This window comes from Lissotriton vulgaris, chromosome 2_1 (assembly GCF_964263255.1).
Source record: "Lissotriton vulgaris chromosome 2_1, aLisVul1.2, whole genome shotgun sequence".
In the NCBI taxonomy this organism is placed as follows: domain Eukaryota; kingdom Metazoa; phylum Chordata; class Amphibia; order Caudata; family Salamandridae; genus Lissotriton; species Lissotriton vulgaris.
The window spans coordinates 395,119,000-395,141,696 of record NC_141687.1 but is presented as its reverse complement, the minus strand read 5'-3'; the positions used below and the strand labels follow the sequence as shown (position 1 = coordinate 395,141,696).

The window sequence follows — 22,697 nt, the reverse complement described above, 5'->3', positions numbered from 1 at the left end:
CATGGCCATTACATAATCTGTTATCCTTCCTCACGGTTGTTGTGTGACGTGTTATTCTTGCCTCTCGGTCGTTGGGTGATCTGTTCTCTTTGCCCCACAGCTGTTGAGCGATCCTTGTATGAATCTGTGTTCTATATGTATATCATCTTCCATGGTTGCCCTTCCGATGAGGATTGTTTCCCTCATCTGTTGTGTGGGGGTATTTCTCCTGTATCTGTATATTGGGTGATTCTGGAATACTCAGCCATACCTTCTTGTTGACTTCTTTGGCATATGTATTGGTAAGCTCTTTTTTTATAAGCTCACTCTTTCATGTTTTTCCCTTTGGGAGTGGGTTCCTGTTGACATTCTTCTAGTAGGCATGCAGTCTTGTGTTCTGGGCCCCACTCTGTTCTTGGGGGGGCATCTCCTCCTTCTCACTTTCTATCGCTGGTATTCAGTCGTTCTCTGCGTGCCTTTGAGCGCTGCCGTGTATTATCGGGCTGTGGCATACATTACTTGCATAGTTATCTTGCTGTGTTCAGTTTTTTCATATATCCATTTATGCCCACTGGATATATTTTGTGATTTAGGCCTTTTTGGCCACTGTGTTTATCCCTTTTGGTCTCTTTTTAAATAAAATAATAATATCTAATAACTAAAAAAACAAATTCCAGATAGAGAGCAAAACTTTAAAGAGACCTTAGGGGCCTGCCATAACCAACACTAGACACACCAAAAGAATCGACAAGTCGTCTTCTCACAGCGAGACTGTTAGGAGAGAAAGTGATGCTGAAAATTCCCTCTTCATCTGAGCCAATCCTGGTTCTGAAGAGGCTTTGGTCAGAGTTTTTAACTCCATCTGCTGATTTAGCTAAAGTTGTGGATTTTTAGCAGGACATTTTCAACATTTCAGGCATACAGTTCCACTCTCTGTGCCCCTTCTGGCTCCCAAAGGTAAGCCTTACACTTTTGGTCTGCGGATTCAGACTCTTGCCCCACTTGAGTCAACACTTTAACAGGCTCTGGTCTCAGCATCCCTTCTACAGAAGTCACCATGGCCTAAGATGCCAGCTTGCCCGCACCAGTGCAGTTTTTGAGATCATCCGGGAACTGATGACCTCCTGCTTCCTTATAGTACAGATGCTGAACCTTCAAAATGCCAAAGACTTGATATGTCTCTAGAGGGTTATATACTCCATCCTTTTGACCCACTCTTGGAGGAACTTTGCATGTTCACAGCTGTTGTGAATTAAGCAGTAGAGGTGGCATAATTTGTGCCCTTGTCTTCTCATAAAAGCGCTCAGCTATATTCTGTGGCTCCGTAACATATTCTGCCCTTCATTGAAGCTTGCTGCAACCAGTGCAGATCATTATAGGATTCCAAGATATCCAACTATTTAATTATGTTTTCTGCTATCATTAAGCTCTTTTGGTTCCTGTACAAACACCTAGTTGGACTAGGAAAAAAGTGAGGAATTGGTGCCAGCATGCTTTTAATGTATCCGCTATTATGGCTTTGTGGGAAGGTGCAGTTGTGGGTTTACCTGCAGTGGGAGTCATATGATGTCACCTGAAACATTGGCAAACTACAGCTAGCACAAAAACCTTTGATGTCCAGTCTGGTGCCTTGGGATATTCATAATGTGAGAAATGGGTGGGAAGATATTATACTCACCAGAAATATAATTATTGAAGGTAAGTAGCATATTTGCCAAGCGTGTGTCTTGTGAAACGCCAGTCATGCTAGGGTAGATTAGGTAAATAGTCTCCAGCATCGTCATCTAAAAACGCTATTTATGAATGTATTAGCTTCTTATTATGGATAATTGTTTGTTTTCCTTCAAGGTTCCTTTTTCCCGATCTTCCAGAAGAGGGTAGCACAATTGAAGCTGCAACAGTTCCCGAGCCACGGGAACGAAGATCATTTTGCAGTGGAAGGAGAGACTCTGGATCAGAATCCCCTGAGCCAGGGTAAGGAAAGAAAACTGAACATGTCTAAAAAGATAGACCATCATGAAACAGCCTCCAAGAAATAGAAGTACCATCTTTTCCTAATCTGTTTTAAACTTTATTAATCAACTTCTCATATTTTCATACACTATTCTTTGTGGCTCCATTAATGTGCAACATGTGACTAACATAAATGTGTGAAATGTAGAGTAGCCAAGCAGCGCAGTTGTATCCCTGCAAACACCCAGTTTTCTGTTTACCTTCCCTTCATGCCTCCCTCTTCTTTAGATTTTTTATTGGTCATGTGAACCTGAAATTTGTGTCCAACATTTAAAAGCATGCTCAGAGGATTTGTGCTTTTTTATGTGTGTGATGGCTTTTTTTTGCCACAGTATACTGCGGCAGATTCTATATTTGTGTGGCACACAGCCTATGTTTTAAGGACTCTTGTTTGTGGGGAGAACAGATTTACAGATTCCTTTTCTGATTTTCACAATTTTAGTGCAAATACCTTGATCTTAGCAAGACACTTCTTTGATCTTTAGTCATTTACTCTAACAGATGTTGTGTACTTGAACAGTTCCTTTACCTAGGAATTCTCCCTCCATAATGCCACAATGGGACTTGAATCTTGTTTTCTCATATCTTATGTGTGCTAACTCGAGCTGCTTCATAACTGTCCTCTCAGGCTCTTTACTCTCAAAACTGCCTTCCTTGTGGCCATCACCTCTGCTTGCACTGTGAGTGAGCTTGAAGTTCTGTCTTCCAAATCCACTCCCTCTCCCTCTCAGATGCTCCAATCCTTTCGTAGCTGTTCTGGACATAGTGCAGTTTTGTGCTTATCCTCCCAAACGGCGAGTCCAGGATATTCAGGCTGTGATTCTGATGTTTAAGCCTCTATCCTGCAGTTCGGTGAGACTGACTCCAGGCCTCTCAAAATCCAAAATATTTTACTAGACCTGCAGGTCTAGTGACTTAAATAATCTACTCAAACTAATTATAATGCTCTTGACCCATCAAACTGGTTTCAAATGATGTGATCCTGGGCAAGTATTTTAAATCACTGAGACACAATTTTCTTCCGATCCTGTTGGCTTTGAAAGTCTTTCTACCCTAGTCAGAGGAAGGCTAGTGCAGGTGTTCATGGACAACACCAGCGCCATGTGGTACTGCAAGAAACAGTCCAGTGTCGGGTCATGGACCCTTAGTCAGGAAGCCCTGCACTGGAACATCCAGGTGGTTCAACACCTGGTGGGATATCGGGATGCTAGAGCGGATAAACTCAGCTGAAGATGCCTGGCGGATCACAAATGGCATCTCCATCAAGAGGTGGCGCAAGGTCTCTTTTAGCAGTGGGGAGAGCCTTGGTTAGATCTGTTCGCCACTGCAGGAAACGCACAATGTCAGCAATTCTGTATGAGGAGTTTCCAACTCTGCTCCAGCTGGGAGGTGCTTTTCATCTCGAATGGAGCTCCGGCCTCCTGTATGCCTTTTTGTCCATACTACTCCTGCCGAGAGTTCTCGAGAAGATCAGGAACAACGGGCACAATTCATCCTTGTTTCTCCAGACTGGGCTTAGAGAGTTTGGTATCCCGAGCTCTTGAGCATGACCATCAGTCCTCTGATCAGAATGCCTCTTGGGTAGGATCTCCTGTCGCAGCAGCAGGAGAGTGTTCCCCACTCGAACCTATCAACGATCAGCATTCATGAGTGGAGATTGAGCGGCAACAGTTAACAGCTTTCCACCTTCTGCCCGAAGTCTTCAATGTTATCTTGGCAGCCAGGCGTTCCTCCACCAAGATGGTATATGCTTGCAGCTGGGTCCAATTTGTGGCGTGCTGTACAGAAAAGCAAGTTGATCCCCTTTAGGCTCCCCTTTCTCAGGTCTTTCTATTCATTCTTTATTTGCCCAGCATGGCTATTATTGTGGTACCATACAGGGACATTGTTTCTGCCGTCTCAGCCTTTCTGCAGTTGCCATCCCCTGTTGTAAATAGGTTTTTGAAAGATCTGCAACACGTTTCCACCTTCACCCTTTTTCATGCCTCAGTGGGACCTCAATCTTATACTCACATTTCTGATGTGCGCTCTTTTTGAGCTATTACACAATTGTCATCTCAGGCTGCTTACCATCAAGATGGCCTTTCTGGTGGCAATAACATCTTCCCAGAGGATCCGTGAGCTCCAGGCTTTGTCATGTAAAAGAAACACTTGATGGACGGAATTCTGGACAATGCAAACATTCACTCCCAGTCACATTGATCTGGGTTAAATCCATCACACAACATCCCAGTTTGGACCCAGTCTTGACCCTGTTCTTTGTGGTATCAGTCCAGCCCGAACTGCCAAGCCAGGTCCTCCTTGGACCGGAAACGAGCATCCTGAGACCGGTTTCAAGGCATCACCCTTCATCAGTAAGGATAGTTTGAATCCAGCTGTGTAGTGAGCACAGGACCCACGTCTGATCATACCCGTCCCACTTAGTGCGACATATGCAAAATAAACACTTAATGGACCAAATGCTGGATAAAGCAAACATTCACCTCCAGTTACAATGTTCTGGGTTAAATACATTATTCTTTTGCTCACCACACCACCCAAGTTTGGACCCATCCAAATACAAATCAGTCTTGACCCTGTTACTTGTGGGAACAGTCCAGCCCGAACTGCCAAGCCAGGTCCTACCTGGACCGTAAACCAGCATCCTGGGACTTGTTTCAGTGCATCACCCTTCATCAGTCAGGCTAGCTTGAATCCAGTGGTGTTGTGAGCACGGGACCCACGTCTGTGAATACCCTTCCCACTTAGGGCGGCATATGCAAAAGAAACACTTGCTGGACGGAATGCTGGACAATGCAAACATTCACCCCTAGTCACAAGGATCTGGGTTAAATCCATCAATCTTTTGCGCACCACACCACCTCAGTTTGGACCAAGCCATATGCAAATTAGTCTTGACCCTGTTCCTTGTGGTAACAGTCCAGCCCGAACTGCCAAGCCAGATCCTCCCTGGACCCGAAACAAGCGTCCTGGGATCTGTTTTAGGGCATCACCCTTCATCAGCCAGGCTAGCTTGAATCCAGTGGTGCAGTGAGCACGGTACCCATGTCTGGGCATACCCTTCCCACTTAGGACGACATTTGCAAAAGAAACACTTGATGGATGGAATGCTGGACAATGCTGACATTCACCCCCAGTCACAACGATCTGGGTTAAATCCATACATTTGTAAAGTAAGCCTCCATACTTAAACACCTTCCTGGACAAGCTGGTTGTTCGCATTAGAGCTTCCTTTCTGCCGAAGGTTGTCACTCCCTTTTCATTTAATATTTACATGAGGCCCTTGGCACTGATTGTCCTCCCTTTTGAGATTGAGATAGTTACGTATGCCGATGATACCCAATTAGTTGTGGCCTTAAATCACTCGGAAGGCACCTAGCCCTGCCTAGGTCCCTTCCTGGAAAGAGTTGCTAAATGGATGGAATCCTCCTATCTTAAGCTTAATGGTAAAAAGAAGGAGCTTATGCTTCTGGGAAATTCACCCATCTTTTACATTGGATCACTATGGCATAGATGCCTCCCCCCCCCATCTGCGCCCAAAAAACAGATCAAAAGTTTGGGTATGTGGCTACCATCAGGCGACAAAGCTTGCCACCTCCTGCTCCGCATTATATGAATGCTCCACAAATTCCTCCTGCTCCTCCCTTTTCTTTTAGCAAGGAGACTTATGGTCCAGGTCCTGATCCTTTCCTGCCCTGATTATGGACGCACACTATATCTAGGAGCCCCAGGGACTACCACGAACAAACTGCAAATTATTCAGAATTGTGCAGCACGTATGCTCCTCAAGATTCCCAATAGTCACTCCGCAAGATCTGCTCTGAAGATTTGCACTGGCTCCTGATTATGGAAAGAATAAAGTTCAAGTCCTTATGCATTGCCCATAAGTCCTTCTCGAAGAAAGGCGTCCTCCTCATTCAATCCATCATCTCCCCCTATCGCCCTAACAGATGCCTCGGATCAACCAACCTCTACTTAGCCTCTGTTCCCAAAATTAAAAGGGTGAGAAGAGGTGGCCGGTCCTACCATTACAATGCTGCCACGCTGTGAATGCTCTCCCCCTCCACTTACGTTCCGAACCTAACCTCCTGTTCCTTAGAAAATCTCTGAAAACCTGGCTTTTTCAAAACTCCACCCACTAAGAAGTTATGATCTGTCTGGTGCTTTCGCTAGCGCTGGGACGCCTACGGGTAGACATGCGCTCTACAAATGTCCCTAGCATAACATGTAGGCCAGTCCATCACCCTGCCCACCTTTTATGTTCTTCTGCATCCCTCTAAGGTAGAGGAGCTACTCCACCGACTGGATCCTTAAAAAACGTTATTCTTCTACTGTGATCCCATGAAAGATTTCCAGGTGGATGACCAACTCTTTGTGATGTATGTCAGAGCCAAGAAGGGAAAGGCTGTACTGAATTGACAATCTCGCAATAGGACATGCTCTGCATTCAAATCTGCTAAGCACTGACCAAGAAGCAACCCCCTGAAGGTTAGTTTGCTCATTGCACCAGAGCTAAGGCTGTGACCACTGCCTTAGCACACGGAGTCCCTGTCCTGAACATCTGCTAGGCAGCTACATGGACTTCTCTGTACACATTCACCAAGCACTACTTCCTGGTCAGTCACATCTGTCAGGACAGGCACTTTGCCTGTTCTCTCCTGCAGGATTTTTTTTGGGTGAAATTGCTTCGCAGACCCACCTCTGGGAGGTATTACTTGGGTATCTATTCGTAGACAAGGAATCTGCGGCTAGAAGTCTCTATCAGATGAACAAGTTGCTTACCTTCGGTAACTCATCTGCTAGAGACTCTTATCTAGCTTCAGGTTCTTTACCGACCCACCCATCCTCCCCGCTATGTGAGTAAACTTCTAAGGTCAAGGCTGCTTTCCTTTCAGGGCCCTAGTTTTCCACATCAGTGGTCAGTGTTCTTCATGGCTCCATACTCCTGGCATGGAAAGTAGTGAAAAGAAACTGACGTCAGCACGCTTGGGTGGCGCCTTTATCGGCATCAAGTACGTCACTTCCATCACGGATGACTCAGACGACGACACTGGGAGCCAAATGATGCTACCTACCGGTGTGCTGGGTTACTGCTCACAAAATTTCCTGATCCACACTGATGGCTGAGGATAATTCAAGGTAAGGAATTTGCGCCTAGATAGAGTGTCTACCAGATAAGGCTTTTTCGAAGGTAAGTAACTTGCTCATTAAAATCTAGGTTGAAGAAGTCAAGTAGGTTGTGAGTGGAAATAAAGTGTGAGATTGTTGATAGACAAGTCAGTCAAGGTTTTAGAAAAATGGGCTATGAGTTAGAGGGGACCAAAGCGTCCTGTGTGAGTTTTTATTAAGGGTTGCTCTTTTGAAGTTGTCTGTGAATAAGCCATTGTTTAGAAATTGACTGAATAAGTTAGGAAGGCAGGATTACACTTGGTGGATAAGGCAAGGCTGAGAGCCTATACGATTGAAGAGTGGGGAGGAGGTCTTGTGTTGGAGAGTGGTGGAGGAGAGGATGGTGCCAAGAGTGATGTAAATGAGGATTATTTTACAGATCGAGGATGTCTTATAGTTACTAGAACAGAAGACTGGCAGGTGTGCAGATAAGGGACAAATGGAGAAATTGTAGAATCTATGGCTGTATTTGGATGGGGTATGAAGGTAGTAGTGAGGATTTTCCGGATGGGAAGGTTTATTGTTTTGAATTCATCATTCATAGTTGCAGGTAGTACCTTGCTTATTACCTTTCTGCCAGACAGAACCTAGCAAACACCACCATCAAGCCGAAGTACCACAGTTTAATATAATTGCAACTGCTAAGGAGTCAGTATGCATGCAGTAGCATACACAAATTAGTGTTCAGTTACGGTGTTTAGATGATGATGTAGCAAGCTAGAAGAACGTGCAGTATTTAAATGTTTCTCATAAAGGTAGTAGGGTATCCTTTAACTTTGTAGATAACCTTTTCTTAAAATTAAAAGTAGTGTCACTTGGATTGGATTCCCCAACCTTCTTGAGGTCACGAATCCAATGTTTTTAAAGACTTTCACAACTTTATTATAAATGAGAGAGAAACTTCGTATTGGTCTGAAGTGTTACAAAGCATATCAATATTGCAATTCTTTAATGATTTTTTCAAAATATAGCCAAAACACAGACCATCATTAGTGTGGAGATATTATATAAGTTCTACCACCATTCCTGCAATAAATCCTCGATTACGTCTTAAAAGATGGGGAATGTCAGTATTCTTAAGCCCCTCTGTAGTCCTTTATTCTCAAGGTAATTTCTAAGAGCAATTCCTTCTCGCTGTTTTGATAAATCATGCTTTTTAAATATCTATAGAATACTGAATTAATTTTTAAACTCTTTGGTTGCAGGTTTATTTATATTATCTCATATGGTGACATTCAATATCTGATAGAGACTACTATCTGCAGATTCCTTAATGTAGAATTATCCCCAGGCGTGAGACTGGATCCTGAAAATTTTCTTTGCCACAGCATCTCTGCGCACCAGGGGCAGTACCACGTGACTCCACCCTGACGTCGTCCGCGGGCTTGATGTCAGCGAGGACACATAAGCCCAACCCCGGTGCGCTGATGTCAGTTTTTCTCTTTTCCACGTGCAACTTGAAGATCTCGATCATGTCCCTGACCTGGTTTCAGGCCTTCTTTTCACGCTTTGCATTGAGGAACAGTGTGCGAATGCCTTCGGGCTTCAAGATGTGTGCTTCTTGTGCACATCAGATGTCGGCGATGGACCCTCACCCTATCTGTATGTGGTGTTTGGGCGAGCACCATGACTGTACCGCCGCAGCTCGCCTGCAACTTGTCTCTGAGGCTCTGTCCTTGTGCGGCGGAGGGCACAGGATCCCGTTTAGACGTGCGCCCTCGCCTGTCGCCACCTTACCACCGTTCCTTGGCATGGGGGCGACTAGGGCTCAAATGCAAGCCTATGCTGCAGCTCTGCAGTATTCTTTGGCCCCGCCTCCACCTTCTGAGACATCCGCGAATCCCCTGCCTTGCGCGGGCCTTCCGCGGAGTCGCCGGCGGCTTCGACCCCGGAGCCGACGGGTTCGGCTTCAGGTTGTAGGAGGGTGGTGTCGTTGAGGTGCAGTCCTGCGGGGCTTCCCTCTTTGACCCATGGCATCCCTGCCTCGCAGCAAATCCTTACGGGGATCCCTGTGGTGTCGCAGGAGATCTCCAGGCTCGCCCAGAGTCCCTGTCTGTCTTCTGGGCAGGCGGCTGCCTCGCTAGAGGCAGAGCCGGCACCTTTTCGGCGCCGTAGGCTTTCCTCCCCGGTCCTGGCGGTGCCGCTGGTGGAGGCCGGGGCCTGGGGTGCTTTCCCGAGTCCCTCTCGATCCTCTATGCAGGCGGCTGCCTTGTGTGAGGTCGAGCTGGTGCCTTTTCGGCACTGTTCCTTAGTCGACCCGGCTCCGACCGCGCCCCATTCTCCTAGGGAGCATGTGGTGGTGGATGTCGACTTGGCGCCGCCGATACCCACTCCGGCACCAATCGATGTCGAGCCGGCGCCTGTGGCAGACTCCACGGCGCCGTGCCGGCGTCGGATCCTCGACTCGTCTCCAGAGGTTCCTTCCTCTCCGGAGGTTGGTCATCTCCTGGTCTCTTCTTTGGAAACGGGACGCCGCGATGTTGCTTTTTCTCTGGCTTCTCCTAGGGAGGGCTCCTCGCCGTTTCCGCTGCCTCCACCCTCGGACCCTCTCTTTCACTGCTCGCGGTTGGCTGCTCCGCCGGCTTCCCCACCTTCCCCTAGGGCCCCTCAGGTTCTCCACTCGTCCTTGGAGCCCCCATTGTTCAGGGGCTGGCCATTAATTCCTCCTGCTGGCCTTGGGGCGGACGGCTTAGTTTACAGCCATTACCCACGGCGGAATTGCTTTCTCCCCCGCGGTGCCTTATGGAGGCCAGTGTTGCCTTTGTTTGGGCTATTTCCACGGCTGCTGGCATTCTGCGGATGGGTGACCCAGTCACCCCATTCCCTACGGATCACCTGCTGAACGTTCTCCACCAGGGCTCTGGTGGATAGGAGCTGCTTCTTCCATTCGAAGCTTCGCTCCACAATTCTCTCCTAGGGGCCTCGGGCGTCCTACCACGGATGACCCGGTGTCTCAGCCGCTTCTAGACCGCCACCATCCTGCTCCGCACGATCCAGTCTGCCTTTATTGCCACCCCTCTACCCAGGGCTCTCTTCTGCAGACTGCTTTTCCTTCATTGCCTTCAGTGTTGTTTCCTCCGTCGCGGGAGGCCTGGTGGTTGGATTCATGGGGGCGTAACATCTTCGCTTCCACCAGTGCTGCTTTGCAGGCGCTCAACACACTTTGTGTGTTGGCCAGGGCTACCTCTAGCCTGTGAGAATCTGTGGAGTCCCTTCTGTCTCCCACGAAGTTGCCCACGCTGATCTACGGCACCATGTGTTGGGTGTTCTGGAGTTGGCCGCGTTTATTCTCCGTGCGGCCTTGGATGTTGCTGATGCTCTCGGACGTGCTTTGGCCAGCTCTGTGGCTCTCCGTCGCCATGCTTGGTTGAGGGATGGCGTTTTTCCTGAGAATATTAGGAAGCGTCTGGTTGACTTGCCTTTTGATGGGGTTCTTTTATTTAACACCCATGCGGACTCCACCATTCAACTGCTCCTTGTGGGGCTTCGTCCTCCTCCCCCCTCAGTAAGCTTGTTGATCCTCCGGGGCTTGATGGGAGGAGTTATCCCACCTTTTTTCAGTAGTCTAGTATTTTGATTGGCCGGTCTGTGTGTTCTGTGTGGTTTGACGTGCCTTCGGGGTCCTTACGTTGGCCCCTCTGTACTGTTGGCTGCTGGTACAGCCCCTTTGGCATTTGTGGGCTGTTTGATAAGCCGTCTGTGGTACTACCCGCAGGTCCCTTATGTTATGTTCTTGTCCTCTGCTGCAGGATTTTTTCCCTAAGAGGTGTTCCCATGTTTTCTTTGGGACGTATCATACCCTAAGTAGGTTACGTGTAACTATTGTATAGCTTTGTCCTAAGCTGGAAGGGTGTGGACCCCCTTTTTTCGGGTTCCTTGCCTTTCCTAACATCCCTGTATACCGCTGGTGCAGTCTCTTTGTCTTTGTCTTGGCGCAGCTTGTGCTGTTCCAGGTTCTGTCATTCTCAGTATCTGTTTCATCGCTGGACCGGCTTTGGCATGCCGTCTACGGCGTTCTGTTGTGGTGTTTCCACCCTTTTTGTCTGGCGTTTCAGCCTGGTCCTCTGTCTGGTGTTCCTGGAGGGCTAGGCTTTCCTAGTCTTTTCCTGTGTTCTGGTTGACGTCTTAAGTCCGTCCTACGTATTTCTCCTCTTCTCTTCTGGCTGGTCCCACTTCTTTTCATGGATTGGTTTATGTCTGGAACGGTCTTCCTTTGGAATTCCCTGGCCTTTGCTTTCGTCTTGCGTTTGGCTTGTTCTGGGCGCTCGGCTTCATGGTATTTGCCAGCTGCCGACGCCTTGCCTGCTCTTACTGGTCCACCGCTGTGGGCCTTAGTGTGTACCCTTGTGCTCCTGCCTCTTGTTCTGCTGGAGCTTTGCGACACTGTGTCTTTCTTCTCACACCTGCCCTTCTTGGCTGTAGAGCCGTTCCTGCCTTGTCCGCTGACTCGAGGCTGATGCCGGTTCATCTGTCCCCTTCACTGTTTGTGTTCTCCTGTGGCGGGCTCTGTCTCCATTTCTACATCTTCTCCTTGGAGTTTGGGGTGATTCTTTTCTTCCTCAGTACTCCTCTGGCGTTTTCTGTACTTCTGCTTGTTGGGGGCTGGGCCGCCCTTCTCGTCCCCATTACACATCCCCTGCTGGGGCCCTGTGTTTCTTCCTACTGGGGAGGTTCTCTCGCAGCCCCTCCTCCCTTCTGGGTATGGCTAGGATATCTATTCTACGTTAAGGAATCTGCGGGTAGTAGTCTCTATCAGATGTATGAGTTACTTTTCTTCGGTAACGGTGTATCTCGTAGAGGCGATTCTAGCCGCAGATTCCTTCATGACCCGCCCATCCTCCCCATTCTGCGGGGACCTTGAGTGTGGTATTCTGCACTCACCTACCTCCGGGTGGTCTTGTCTTCTGCCCTCTTTCACTTCCTCCCTAGCGGGATGCTTTGGTCTGTTTGTTTGCATCCACTCCTCCTTTCTGGTAATTGGTCGGTAGATTCGTGTGTACTTATGCGTTCCTTCACCCTGGTATTTCCAGTGTGGGGCCAACTCATAATCTTTTCCCTTTTTCATTGCTTGAAATTTCTGACTCCTCTGCAGTCCTCTGAGTTGGGGTCTCTTGGCTATGCCTCAGCCCTTGGCTCTTTACAGGAGATGCGACTCTCCTTGATGGTGTTGTCATGGGGTAATTTGTCGTTACTCTTCTGTTCTGGACTTCTTGTCCTTCACTGTTATTAGACTGTGGTTGCAGGCTTCTTTCGTCTGCTGTAACATTTTTCACATGTTTTTTCTGTCTCCAGGGAGGATGTTGTATTTGTTTGCAAGGTTGCTGCGCAGTAGCTGTGCTCTGCTCTTCCCTTCTATGACTTTCGGTGCCACAGTGCCTGGCACTTCCCTGATTGGTGCTGTTCCTCACCATTTGCTTCTTTCCCTTCTGTTTATCTGATTTTTTCGCACACTGTTCCCATATTCTCTCAGTTTTTGTTTGTAATGGCTCTGTGTTGTGGCGCGGAAAAGTTCTCTGAAGAAAACTGACGTCAGCGCGCCGGGGTGGGGCTTATGTGACCTCACTGACGTCAAGCCAGCGGACGTCGTCAGGGCACAGTTACTTGGTACCGCCCCCGGCGTGCAGAGATGCTGTGGCAAAGAAAATTGTCCGGATCCAGTCTCACGCCTGGGGATAATTCTACGTTGAGGAATCTGCAGCTAGAACCGTCTCCACCAGATACACCGTTACCGAAGGTAAGTAACTCGTACAACAAGTCAAATAAATCATGAGCCATTTCCTTCCTATTGCATCAAAGGAAGTCATATTGCATAAATGGGATGTGAAGTGAATGAATGCTGCAAATATCACTTGAACTCTTTCCCAGCACTAGATCTATAGGCCTAAAGAGAGATTAAAACAACGAGAATCATCTAAGTGGTGGAATGGATTTACTCTGAGAAAATAATTTTTTCGTAAAAGAGTAATCAAGTTGGCTCTTCCTCATTGGAAAACGATACTATGCTTTAAACCGAGCAGGCACTGTCTGGGCACGTACTATACTTCTTCTAGAGCTGGGTATGAGTTTTATGTGTTGTCTGCAATGGCCCTGGTTTGTAGTACGGGAAGGAAGTCCAGGGAGCCGTAGGGTAGATTGTAGAATTAGGTTTATTAAGACTTAGTTACAAGGGTATTAAGATGGTAAGTAAGTAGCAGATAGCCCCACCAGGAGCAGCCTCCTTGCTGCTCAGCCCACATGTGTTGTGACTTGAATTGTTACTATGCATCCTTTCCCTTAGTTACCTGATCACTGCTGCTCAGCCAGTATGAATGTGATGTAGTGGAATGCTAGAGTGCTTGGTGATGTAATAGAATGCTGGAGTGCCTGGTGTGGTTGAAAGAGTGTCCGCTGGAGTGTGGGCTGGGCAGCACTGAGGCTGCTCCTGATGGGGCTATCTACTACTTACTTACCATCTTAATAATGCTTAGTGATGTAAGCCTTACTACGAGTCACCCACATTGCACCCAGAAACCTAGAGATGAAAATAGCAAAAACAGGGCGGGAATCCAGTCTGAGGATGCGAAGAGTCTCTTGGTGGATGCGTACTGCAAGTAGTCTGCATGCCAGTGCAAGCCAGGTGTTGCAAGTTCATACAAAGCCTGGACAGACAAACAATACGTGGAAGATACTCTCTTTAGCAAGATTACAGGTGAGACAACGATTGTCTCCTTTGCCAACCCATCCAGAAATGAACATCCTTAATGGTGTGATGCCTATGCGAAACTGGAAGAATAGTTTCCTATGTAAAGGAGCAGTCACAAGATCCCAAAATGAATCAAACCCTCTTGCGGACTTTATATCAATGAATTCACTACTCAATCTAGATCTAACGGTGCTCGGTGATTCCTCAGCCTTCACATGTGCCCACTATTTATTTTAATTGCAGCCTTAGGTGGGAAAGCAGTTGTGGCCGGACAGTCCCATAAATCGTGCAGCCCTAGGTAGTACAGTTGCCCCAGTATTGGAACTTTCATAGATTCCCATGCTTTGTATCATTCCCCGTCGTCGGACTGGGAGTCTCGGTAATAAAAAATATCATAGTAGTAGGTACAAAAGAGAAAGGAAAGGCCTAGGCCTCATTCCCTTTTGTAACATATCAGCCTCTTTTTGTAAAAGAGATCAAACTCTAGGCGTCAGCCAATCAGAAGAGCCTCACCCTTAGAACCTTCCTGAAGGAACCTCAGAGCCTCAGATTTTCTACCGCACGTTGTGCTAGGGAGTCTCCATTGAGCTCTGCTCTATTTCTACTCTTTTGAACTCATTTAGATAGATATTTCTTCAGCTTTTTCTTCAGATTCTTCAGGAAACACCTTTCTTCATCAAGATGGCTGAAGTTGAGAAGAAAAAAGCCCTTTTTAAACCCTGTTCCACCTGTGGTAAGAAGAGGCTGTTTGTGGAAGACAAACACAAGGATTGCATTTACTGCCTGTATCCTGATCACAAGGCAGAGGACTGTCGAATTTGCCGCACTCTCTCCACCAAGACCTTGAGAGATCGTGCTGGAAGGCTTCTGACATGGTTGCAGAGGCAGAAGGAGAGGAAACATGGAGTTTCCAGTGATGAGGAGGAATCAGTGTCCTGCGCTTCTTCTAAAAGGTCAGTGAAAAGGGGTAGAGGTTCCCCCTCTTCCTCTACTGGGCGCCCCTCTAAGGCTTCAAGGAAGACCCCCAGTGAGTCTGATGGCCGGGGTTCAGGAGGTTCCCCCCACCGCAGTGGGTCGGGCAAGACGGAATTGGTTTCGCCTCCTAAGGGTGAGAAGACAGACCCAGCCTTCAAGAAACCCTCTTCACATTCTTCTGAGAGGAGTTCCAAGTCCTCTACGACGAAGGCATCGTCGACGGTGGCTCCGTCGACGACGAAAATGAAGCCCAAGATCCAATTGGTTCCCTCGACGGGCTCGTCGACGGGAGCGTCGACGGCTAAGGCGCCGTCGTCGTCGAAGAAGACCTCGACGACTGCAGCGTCGACGGACAGTATGCCGACGACATCGTCGACGAAGGTGAAGACATCGTCGACGAAGAAGCCGTCGACGGCGGTGGCGACGACGGCGATACCGACGACGACGTCGTCGACGACGGGCACATCGACGACGCCGTCGACGATGGTGTCGACGACGGTGTCGACGACGGTCATGTCGTCGACGAGTGCTTCAACGACGACAACGATTTCAACATCGACGGCGGGCTCGTCGTCGGTGGCGTCGACGACGACTTCCTCCATTCCTATCTCGTCGACGAGGATTTCACCGGCATCGACGGAGCAGCCTACAATATTGGCTGTAGAGAGGAGGGTAACGATTTCTCTTACGAGGATCACGCCTGAAATGACGTCCCCAAGAAGAGTACCGTCATTGCCTCCCACACTGTTGCTAGACCAGGAGGACTCTGAGGGAGACGGTCAGGATGGCTTTGATTATGCGAATAGTCCTTCGCAACTACTCATTAAAAGTCAAGAAACTGACTCGGAGGAAGCATATGAACAGGGTGGCGGTTACTACCCACAAACTGATGAGCCAAGGGAATATGAATCACAAGGCATGGTTTCAGTCCCGGCGTCCTTCCTACATGACCTGCACAAGATGTTGCATGACTATAAATCCAAGGCTGAGCGCCCAGCTCCGAGAAGATCTATTCTATCAACTCCAGTTAGGGACCACTCTTTAATTGTCCCACCTATGCACCCGGTGCAGTCTCCTCTTCAACCACAGCGGCCACTGCCCCAGACTCCGTCTGATCCAGCAGATGATCCGGATAGGGATCATAATAATGACACGGATGTGTCTTCCGATAATCGCCCGGACTCGGATCAGGATGGAGATGAATACAATGAGTACGTCCACCCGGATCAGGCATCGCCACACCAGGACCTAGGCGATTCTCCTCCTGCTGACATCGGTAGTTTTCACCAACTGATGGAACGTGCAGCCGGCCGATTTAAGTTGGTCTTGCCTGCGCAAACAACGGATTGTTTCTTGTATGACTTCAAAGACACTCACCGTAAGTCTACGAGGTCCATTCCGATTGTGGACCATATATGGGAGGAGGGGTTAAAGACCATGAAAAACCCAGCCACGGTAGTCCCTGTGCTACCGCGCCTTGACAAGAAGTATAAAGCGCCGGAGGATGGACCGGCTGCCCTGACAGGTCATCCCAGACCGGACTCTGTAATCTCGCAGGCAGCGCAAAGGAAGTCACAGAACCCTTCTGCACCTTTAACGGCTCCTCCTGATAAGGATGGACGTCGGTTGGATAGCACAGGCAAGAGATTTTCATCCATCGCTAGCCTTCTGGTTCGTGCAGCCAATGCTTTGGCGATACTGGGACGATATGATCGCCAGTTGTGATGCGATATAGCTCCCTATTTGGATCAACTTCCTCCAGAATCGGGGCTGGAAGCCAAGAAGACCTTGCAAGAAGGTGAAGCGGTCTCCATGGAGATCATAGATTGTGCCATGGACATTGCCACTACGTCCTTTAGAGCTTTGGCAGGAGCGGCAGTGTTAAGGCGCCAGGGGTGGCTAAAGGCGACGTGGTTTAGACCAGAAATCCAAAATAAGGTCCTGGATCTTCCTTTTGATGGCGAGGCACTCTTCGGCAAACTAATCGACGACACACTTCAGGAGATAAAAAAGGACACAGAGACGGCTAGATCGTTGGGAACGCTCCAGTACCGCAAAACTCCTTTTAGGGGCACAAGAGGCAGAGGTGGCACTTACAGGGGCGCATACCAACAACAGCGCTACTCTTCGACCAGCTCTGGATACCAACCGAATCGCCAATCCTACCAGCAGAGACAAGGCCAGTCCTCTGGTTATACACGGCCATACAATAAGGGCAAGCAGGCTGTCAGTGGACGGGACTCATCTAAACGCCAATAGCGGCCTCCTGGCTCTGCCTACTGTTCCCTCCTCCAAGAGATCATCAGTTGGAGGCAGGGTGTCAAAATTCCTTCTGAATTGGTCCCAAATTACATCGGACCGTTGGGTGCTCAACATAATCAAACGAGGACATACTTTAGAGTTTACGGAAGTCCCTCCACCCAGACCCCCATCAGCCATACCATCGCGTCATCTTCATCTCCTACGACTAGAGGTTCAACAGATGCTCCGCAAGGGAGCGGTGGAACCGGTCCCCTCCAATCAACGGGGCCAGGGCTTCTACTCCAGGTTCTTCCTGGTGAGGAAAACGCGAGAGAAATGGAGTCCCATCCTCGACCTCAGGGAGCTAAATGCCTATCTCATCTCCCTATCCTTCAGGATGGTATCCCTGCAGGATGTTTTGAAGATGATCAACCCGGGGGATTATATGGCCACACTCGATCTGGAGGACGCGTACTTCCATGTCCCAATTCACCCAGCGCACAGAAGGTTCCTGCGCTTCACAGTAGCCAAGAGCCATTTTCAATTCAGAGTCTTGCCGTTCGGCCTTCGCTCTGCTCCAAGGATTTTTACGAAGGTGCTGGCACCTGTCGCAGCATTCCTGCGAAGACATCACTTCCAGGTCTTCCCTTACCTGGACGATTGGTTACTGAAGGCCCCAACCAAAACTTTAGCGCAGGACGCGGTGCAGGCTTGCACCACTCTGTTCCACAATCTGGGTCTCACCTTGAACAGAGACAAGTCCACGCTGCTGCCGTCACAGAGAGCTCGATTCCTCGGAGCAATGCTGGATTCACGGCTTTCCAAAGCCTTTCCGACTCAAGAGAGAATTCAGAAACTGCAGACACTAGCAGGAAACCTTCAAAGAAAAAAGTGTCTTTCTGTACGCAGCTACAAGTCGCTGCTGGGGGTAATGTCATCCTGTATCCCCCTGATCCCGCACTGCAGGCTCCGGATGCGCCCCCTGCAGGAGCAACTGGACCTCCAGTGGCAACAAGTGCAGGGATCGTTCGACGACAAAGTGCTGGTCACTCGACACATGAAAGATGCAGTGCGTTGGTGGTCAAATCAACAGAACTTATGCCGAGGTCTATCCTTCGCAAGCGTTCCATCGCCTCACGTACTGACGACGGATGCGTCATTGGAGGGATGGGGAGCCGTGATGCAGGACCTGCAGGTCAGCGGCCATTGGTCCCCAAGCGACCAAAAGTTACACATCAACCTGTTGGAGCTGAGAGCAATAAGGCTGGCCCTTCAAGCCTTTCTTCCGCGTCTCCGGGGTTCACAGGTGCTAGTCAGGACAGACAACACCACGGCTATGCATTATGTGAACAAGGAGGGAGGGACCAGATCACTTCCCTTGTCACGAGAGGCTCAGCAGATTCTGGAATGGACGATTCTGCACGGAATTTCTCTGAGGGCGGAGCACTTACCAGGAGTGCTCAACGAAGGCGCAGACAGACTGAGCAGACTCACCTCAGTCACTCACGAGTGGGAGCTGAAGCAACAAGTTCTGGATCTAATCTTTCAACAATGGGGCACACCAGAGGTGGACCTTTTTGCAACTCCAACCAACAGAAAGTGTCCAGCCTACGCCAGCAGGTTCCATCACCAAGACTCGTTGGGCAATGCCCTGTCGATAGCCTGGACGGGGAGGTTCCTCTATGCATTTCCATCGATCCCCCTGCTTCCTCGACTCATCAGGAAGATGAAAACGGAACCATGCAGACTCATCCTAATAGCCCCGGCATGGCCAAGACAATTCTGGTACACCGAACTACATCTGCTATCGCTGGTACCTCCGATAACGCTAGAGGACGTTCCGGATCTCTTGGCAATGTCCGGAGGGCAAATTTGGCATCCAGACCCAAGGTCATTGCACCTGACCGCATGGCTCCTGACCAGCGAGAATACATGAATGTCCCACTTTCCACGGAGGTCAAAGACATCCTCTCTCAGGCGAGGGCTCCATCCACGAACAAAACATACAGATTAAAGTGGAAGAGATTTTGTATTTGGTGCAATAAAGAAAAGATTGATCCTTTCATGTCACAACCTCATCAGCTCCTGCCTTACCTACTCTCGCTAGCTAAGTCTAATCTGTCCCATTCTACCATCAAGGTTCATTTAGCGGCGATGTCGAGATTCAGAAGGGCGGACTCTGGTCCTTCTTTGTGGTCTGCGAGAATTGTCAAGCAATTCCTCAAAGGCCTGTTCAGGGTTTATCCACCAGTGCGATCTCCTCCTCCAACGTGGCATCTGAACTTAGTCCTGGCTCAGCTAATGAAAGGACCTTTTGAGCCGATTCACCGCTCAGACCTAAAGTTCTTATCGTGGAAGTTAGCTCTACTCTTGGCCCTCACGTCAGCGAGGCGAGTAGGGGAAATACAGGCCCTGACTATCCAAGAACCTTTTTTGCAATTCAAAAAGAACACTACCATCTTAAGGACGAACCCAAAGTTCATTCCAAAAGTCCCCACTGACTTTCATCTAAATGAACCAGTCATACTTAAAACGTTTTTTCCGAACCCAGTCACTCCAGCAGAAAAGACATTGCACACTCTGGATTTGCAACGATGTCTAAAGTTCTACATAGACCGCACCAAGGACTTTAGAAAATCTTCGCAATTATTCATTGCCTTCGGCGGTCCAAACAAGGGTCTCCCTCTGTCCAAACAGGGGATCTCGAGATGGATTTCAAGTGCCATTCTGCAATGCCACCAGTTAGCAGGAAAACCTCTGGTGGGCAAGATCCGCGCTCACTCGACAAGGTCGGTGGCTTCTTCTTCGGCCCTCTTTGCGGGGATACATGTCAAGGACATCTGCAGGGCTGCTACCTGGAGCAGCGTACACACGTTCACTAAGCATTATTGCTTAGAATCCTTGCAGCAGGATGATGCGGCTGTGGGCCAAGCTGTCCTGAGAAACCTCTTCAAGTGATGGGTGAGCTTTCCTTTCTATCCCACCTTCCATGGGTGCCACATTTTGTAATTTCTTGCTAATGTGATAATGTACTGCTTTACAAAATGTGTTTATGATGTTTTACTGCTTGCTATTCTGATACAAAGCATGGGAATCTATGAAAGTTCCAATACTGGGGCAAGAAAACAAGTTACTTACCTGTAACTTTGGTTCCCCAGTATTGGTAACTTTCATAGATTCCCATGCGCCCCCCCACCTCCCCGGGGAAAGCTCAGCCTTCAGCAGGTATGGTGTCTAGCACTCTACGGCTACGAAAATCTGAGGCTCTGAGGTTCCTTCAGGAAGGTTCTAAGGGTGAGGCTCTTCTGATTGGCTGACGCCTAGAGTTTGGTCTCTTTTACAAAAAGAGGCTGATATGTTACAAAAGGGAATGAGGCCTAGGCCTTTCCTTTCTCTTTTGTACCTACTACTATGATATTTTTTATTACCGAGACTCCCAGTCCGACGACGGGGAATGATACAAAGCATGGGAATCTATGAAAGTTACCAATACTGGGGAACCAAAGTTACAGGTAAGTAACTTGTTTTCTTGTGGCTTCAAATTCCTAAACTAAGGGATTTCGCTAAAATGATTGGCCGTCATAACATTCTTCACTCTGTCAATGTAATGAGCGAGCTAGGGGTGGTGTAAAGGCTTCTCCAGAAAAGCAGGGGCCGTAAACTGATTTTACTCACCGCCCCTGAAACCCCCCCATATCACTAAGCAATTGGTACAATGGAGTGCTGGGTCGAAGGAAAACAAGGTTCCTAGGGAATTTGCTCTCAGATCCTCATATTTAGTATTAAATCATTTTTATTGAAGGAGTGTCAAGTAATAAGCATACACAAAATATCAGCGACATTACTTGAAATAGCTTAACCAAAGCAGAATACACAAGATAGACTGCGTCCGAACAGCAGATCCTCATATTTAGAGTACCCCCACAGTTCTGCACCATATAATTCTGGACACAAAGCCTTTGACAGTAAATCTTCAAATCAGGTGAGATGGGTTTCGTGTGTGACATGGAGAGTTCCTTGAGTATCGCCCACAAAATCTGCTCATATTTGGTAATTGCCCTGATAATGTAGAGGTGGCAGGACATGCCCTCTGCAAATGTAACCCTGAGGTATGCAAAATAATCAACCTTCTCAAGTGGAACACTCCCTAGGCATAGCCTGCCCTTCTAGGATCTGTGCTGCTTAAAAACATCACCTTGGTTTACAGAGTGTTGATCTCCAGGTTATGTGCAACACAAAACTCATTGAAATGAGTCAATAGTTTCTGAAGCAAACCCGAAGTTCTTGGAGATCGCAAGGCATCATCTGCGAAGAGTAGGATCGGAAATGAAATGTCTGTCAAAAATGATGCGGAAAGGACATGCTGTCATTGATAAAGAGTGAAAACAAAGTAGGGGCCAGGACACAGCCATGGCGGACTTCTTTGCAAACTGGTACCTTTTCTCTCAACTGGGCCTGATCCCCTCCCCGGTAGATACGTGCTTAATTATAGTCATGCAAGCGGATTAAAAGGGATAAAATGTGTGGGTTCCTTGCTGGACACTCCAAAGGCCAGGTTGAGGAATCAGATCAAAGGCCGATTTCAGATCGACACAGGCAACATAAAGCGTGCCCCTGCTGGTCAGGATTGCTTCCTTTAAATTAACACAAAGCGAAAGACCTGATCAATAGCTGAAACCCTACGACGAAAGCATGCTTAGAATGGACATAAAACATGACTTTCACCCATCTAGTCTTGTATTTTTTAAGAAGACAATGACCAAAGATTGTTTTTTGTTTTTTTTAAAGTTTTATTGAAAATTGGCATGTTAGACAGCAGAAATTTAGCATAACACATATAGTCAGTGATACGCAGTGCGATAGAAGAGCAAATATTTCCCAACCCCCATGCAGCATATTCAGTTACAGGAATATCACTTTCTCCGACGTCAACACCCTTGTCCCTGGGACCCCCCTGGCGGTTCACATATCTCACCCCGGAAGGTGTTCCAGTGCCCCCAGATTTGCGACCACTTCTTCGGGCATCCCCTAAACACATAAATAGGTATCTCCGTCACCATACACCAGTCCATGTCTCAGGCCCATTCCACAATGATCGGTGAGGACGGAGCCCTCCACAGTCGTGCCATATTCCGCTTGGCCACCATGAAGCCCAACGAGACCCATGTCCTCTCCTAGGCAATAAGATCAGTAAGGTCCCATACATTCAACAAAATCAATTTGATGTTACATTTTATCTGCTGCCCCAGTACTTCCTCCATCATTGATACCACCCCCTCCCAGAATTTCTGAATTATCTTGCCTTCCCAGAGTGTATGTATGAAGGTGCCCTCCTGTCCTCAGTGCCTTGTCCAACCGCTACATTGGGCGTATCCCATATGGACCAGTGAGGGTCCAGACAAGTATTTCCTGTGGAGGATTTTTAGCTGAACCAGCCAAAGTCTGGAGGAGATGGCAATTTCGTGGGGAGATGCCACCGCAGCCCACCACTCCCCATCATCCAAGCCGGCAACGTCATGGTTCCATTTATCTCGTAGACGTGTCAGGGGATCGATCATATTGTTGATAAGCTTTTTGTATATGAGGGATATAGCCTTCTCTGGCAAATCACCATCTAAAACCCTATCCTCTAAAGGGG

General features: G+C 48.3%; 1 protein-coding gene across 1 annotated transcript in view; it reads left to right on the top strand.

The window, feature by feature from the left end:
- The window catches only part of ALS2 (alsin Rho guanine nucleotide exchange factor ALS2), a 1,343,724-nt gene that overhangs the window by 1,050,117 nt on the left and 270,910 nt on the right, over positions 1 to 22,697 (top strand). Inside the window, exon 28 of the mRNA XM_086955258.1 lies at positions 1,828 to 1,953. Coding sequence (XP_086811384.1) covers positions 1,828 to 1,953 — 126 coding nt within the window. The remainder of the gene's footprint in view (positions 1 to 1,827; positions 1,954 to 22,697) is intronic.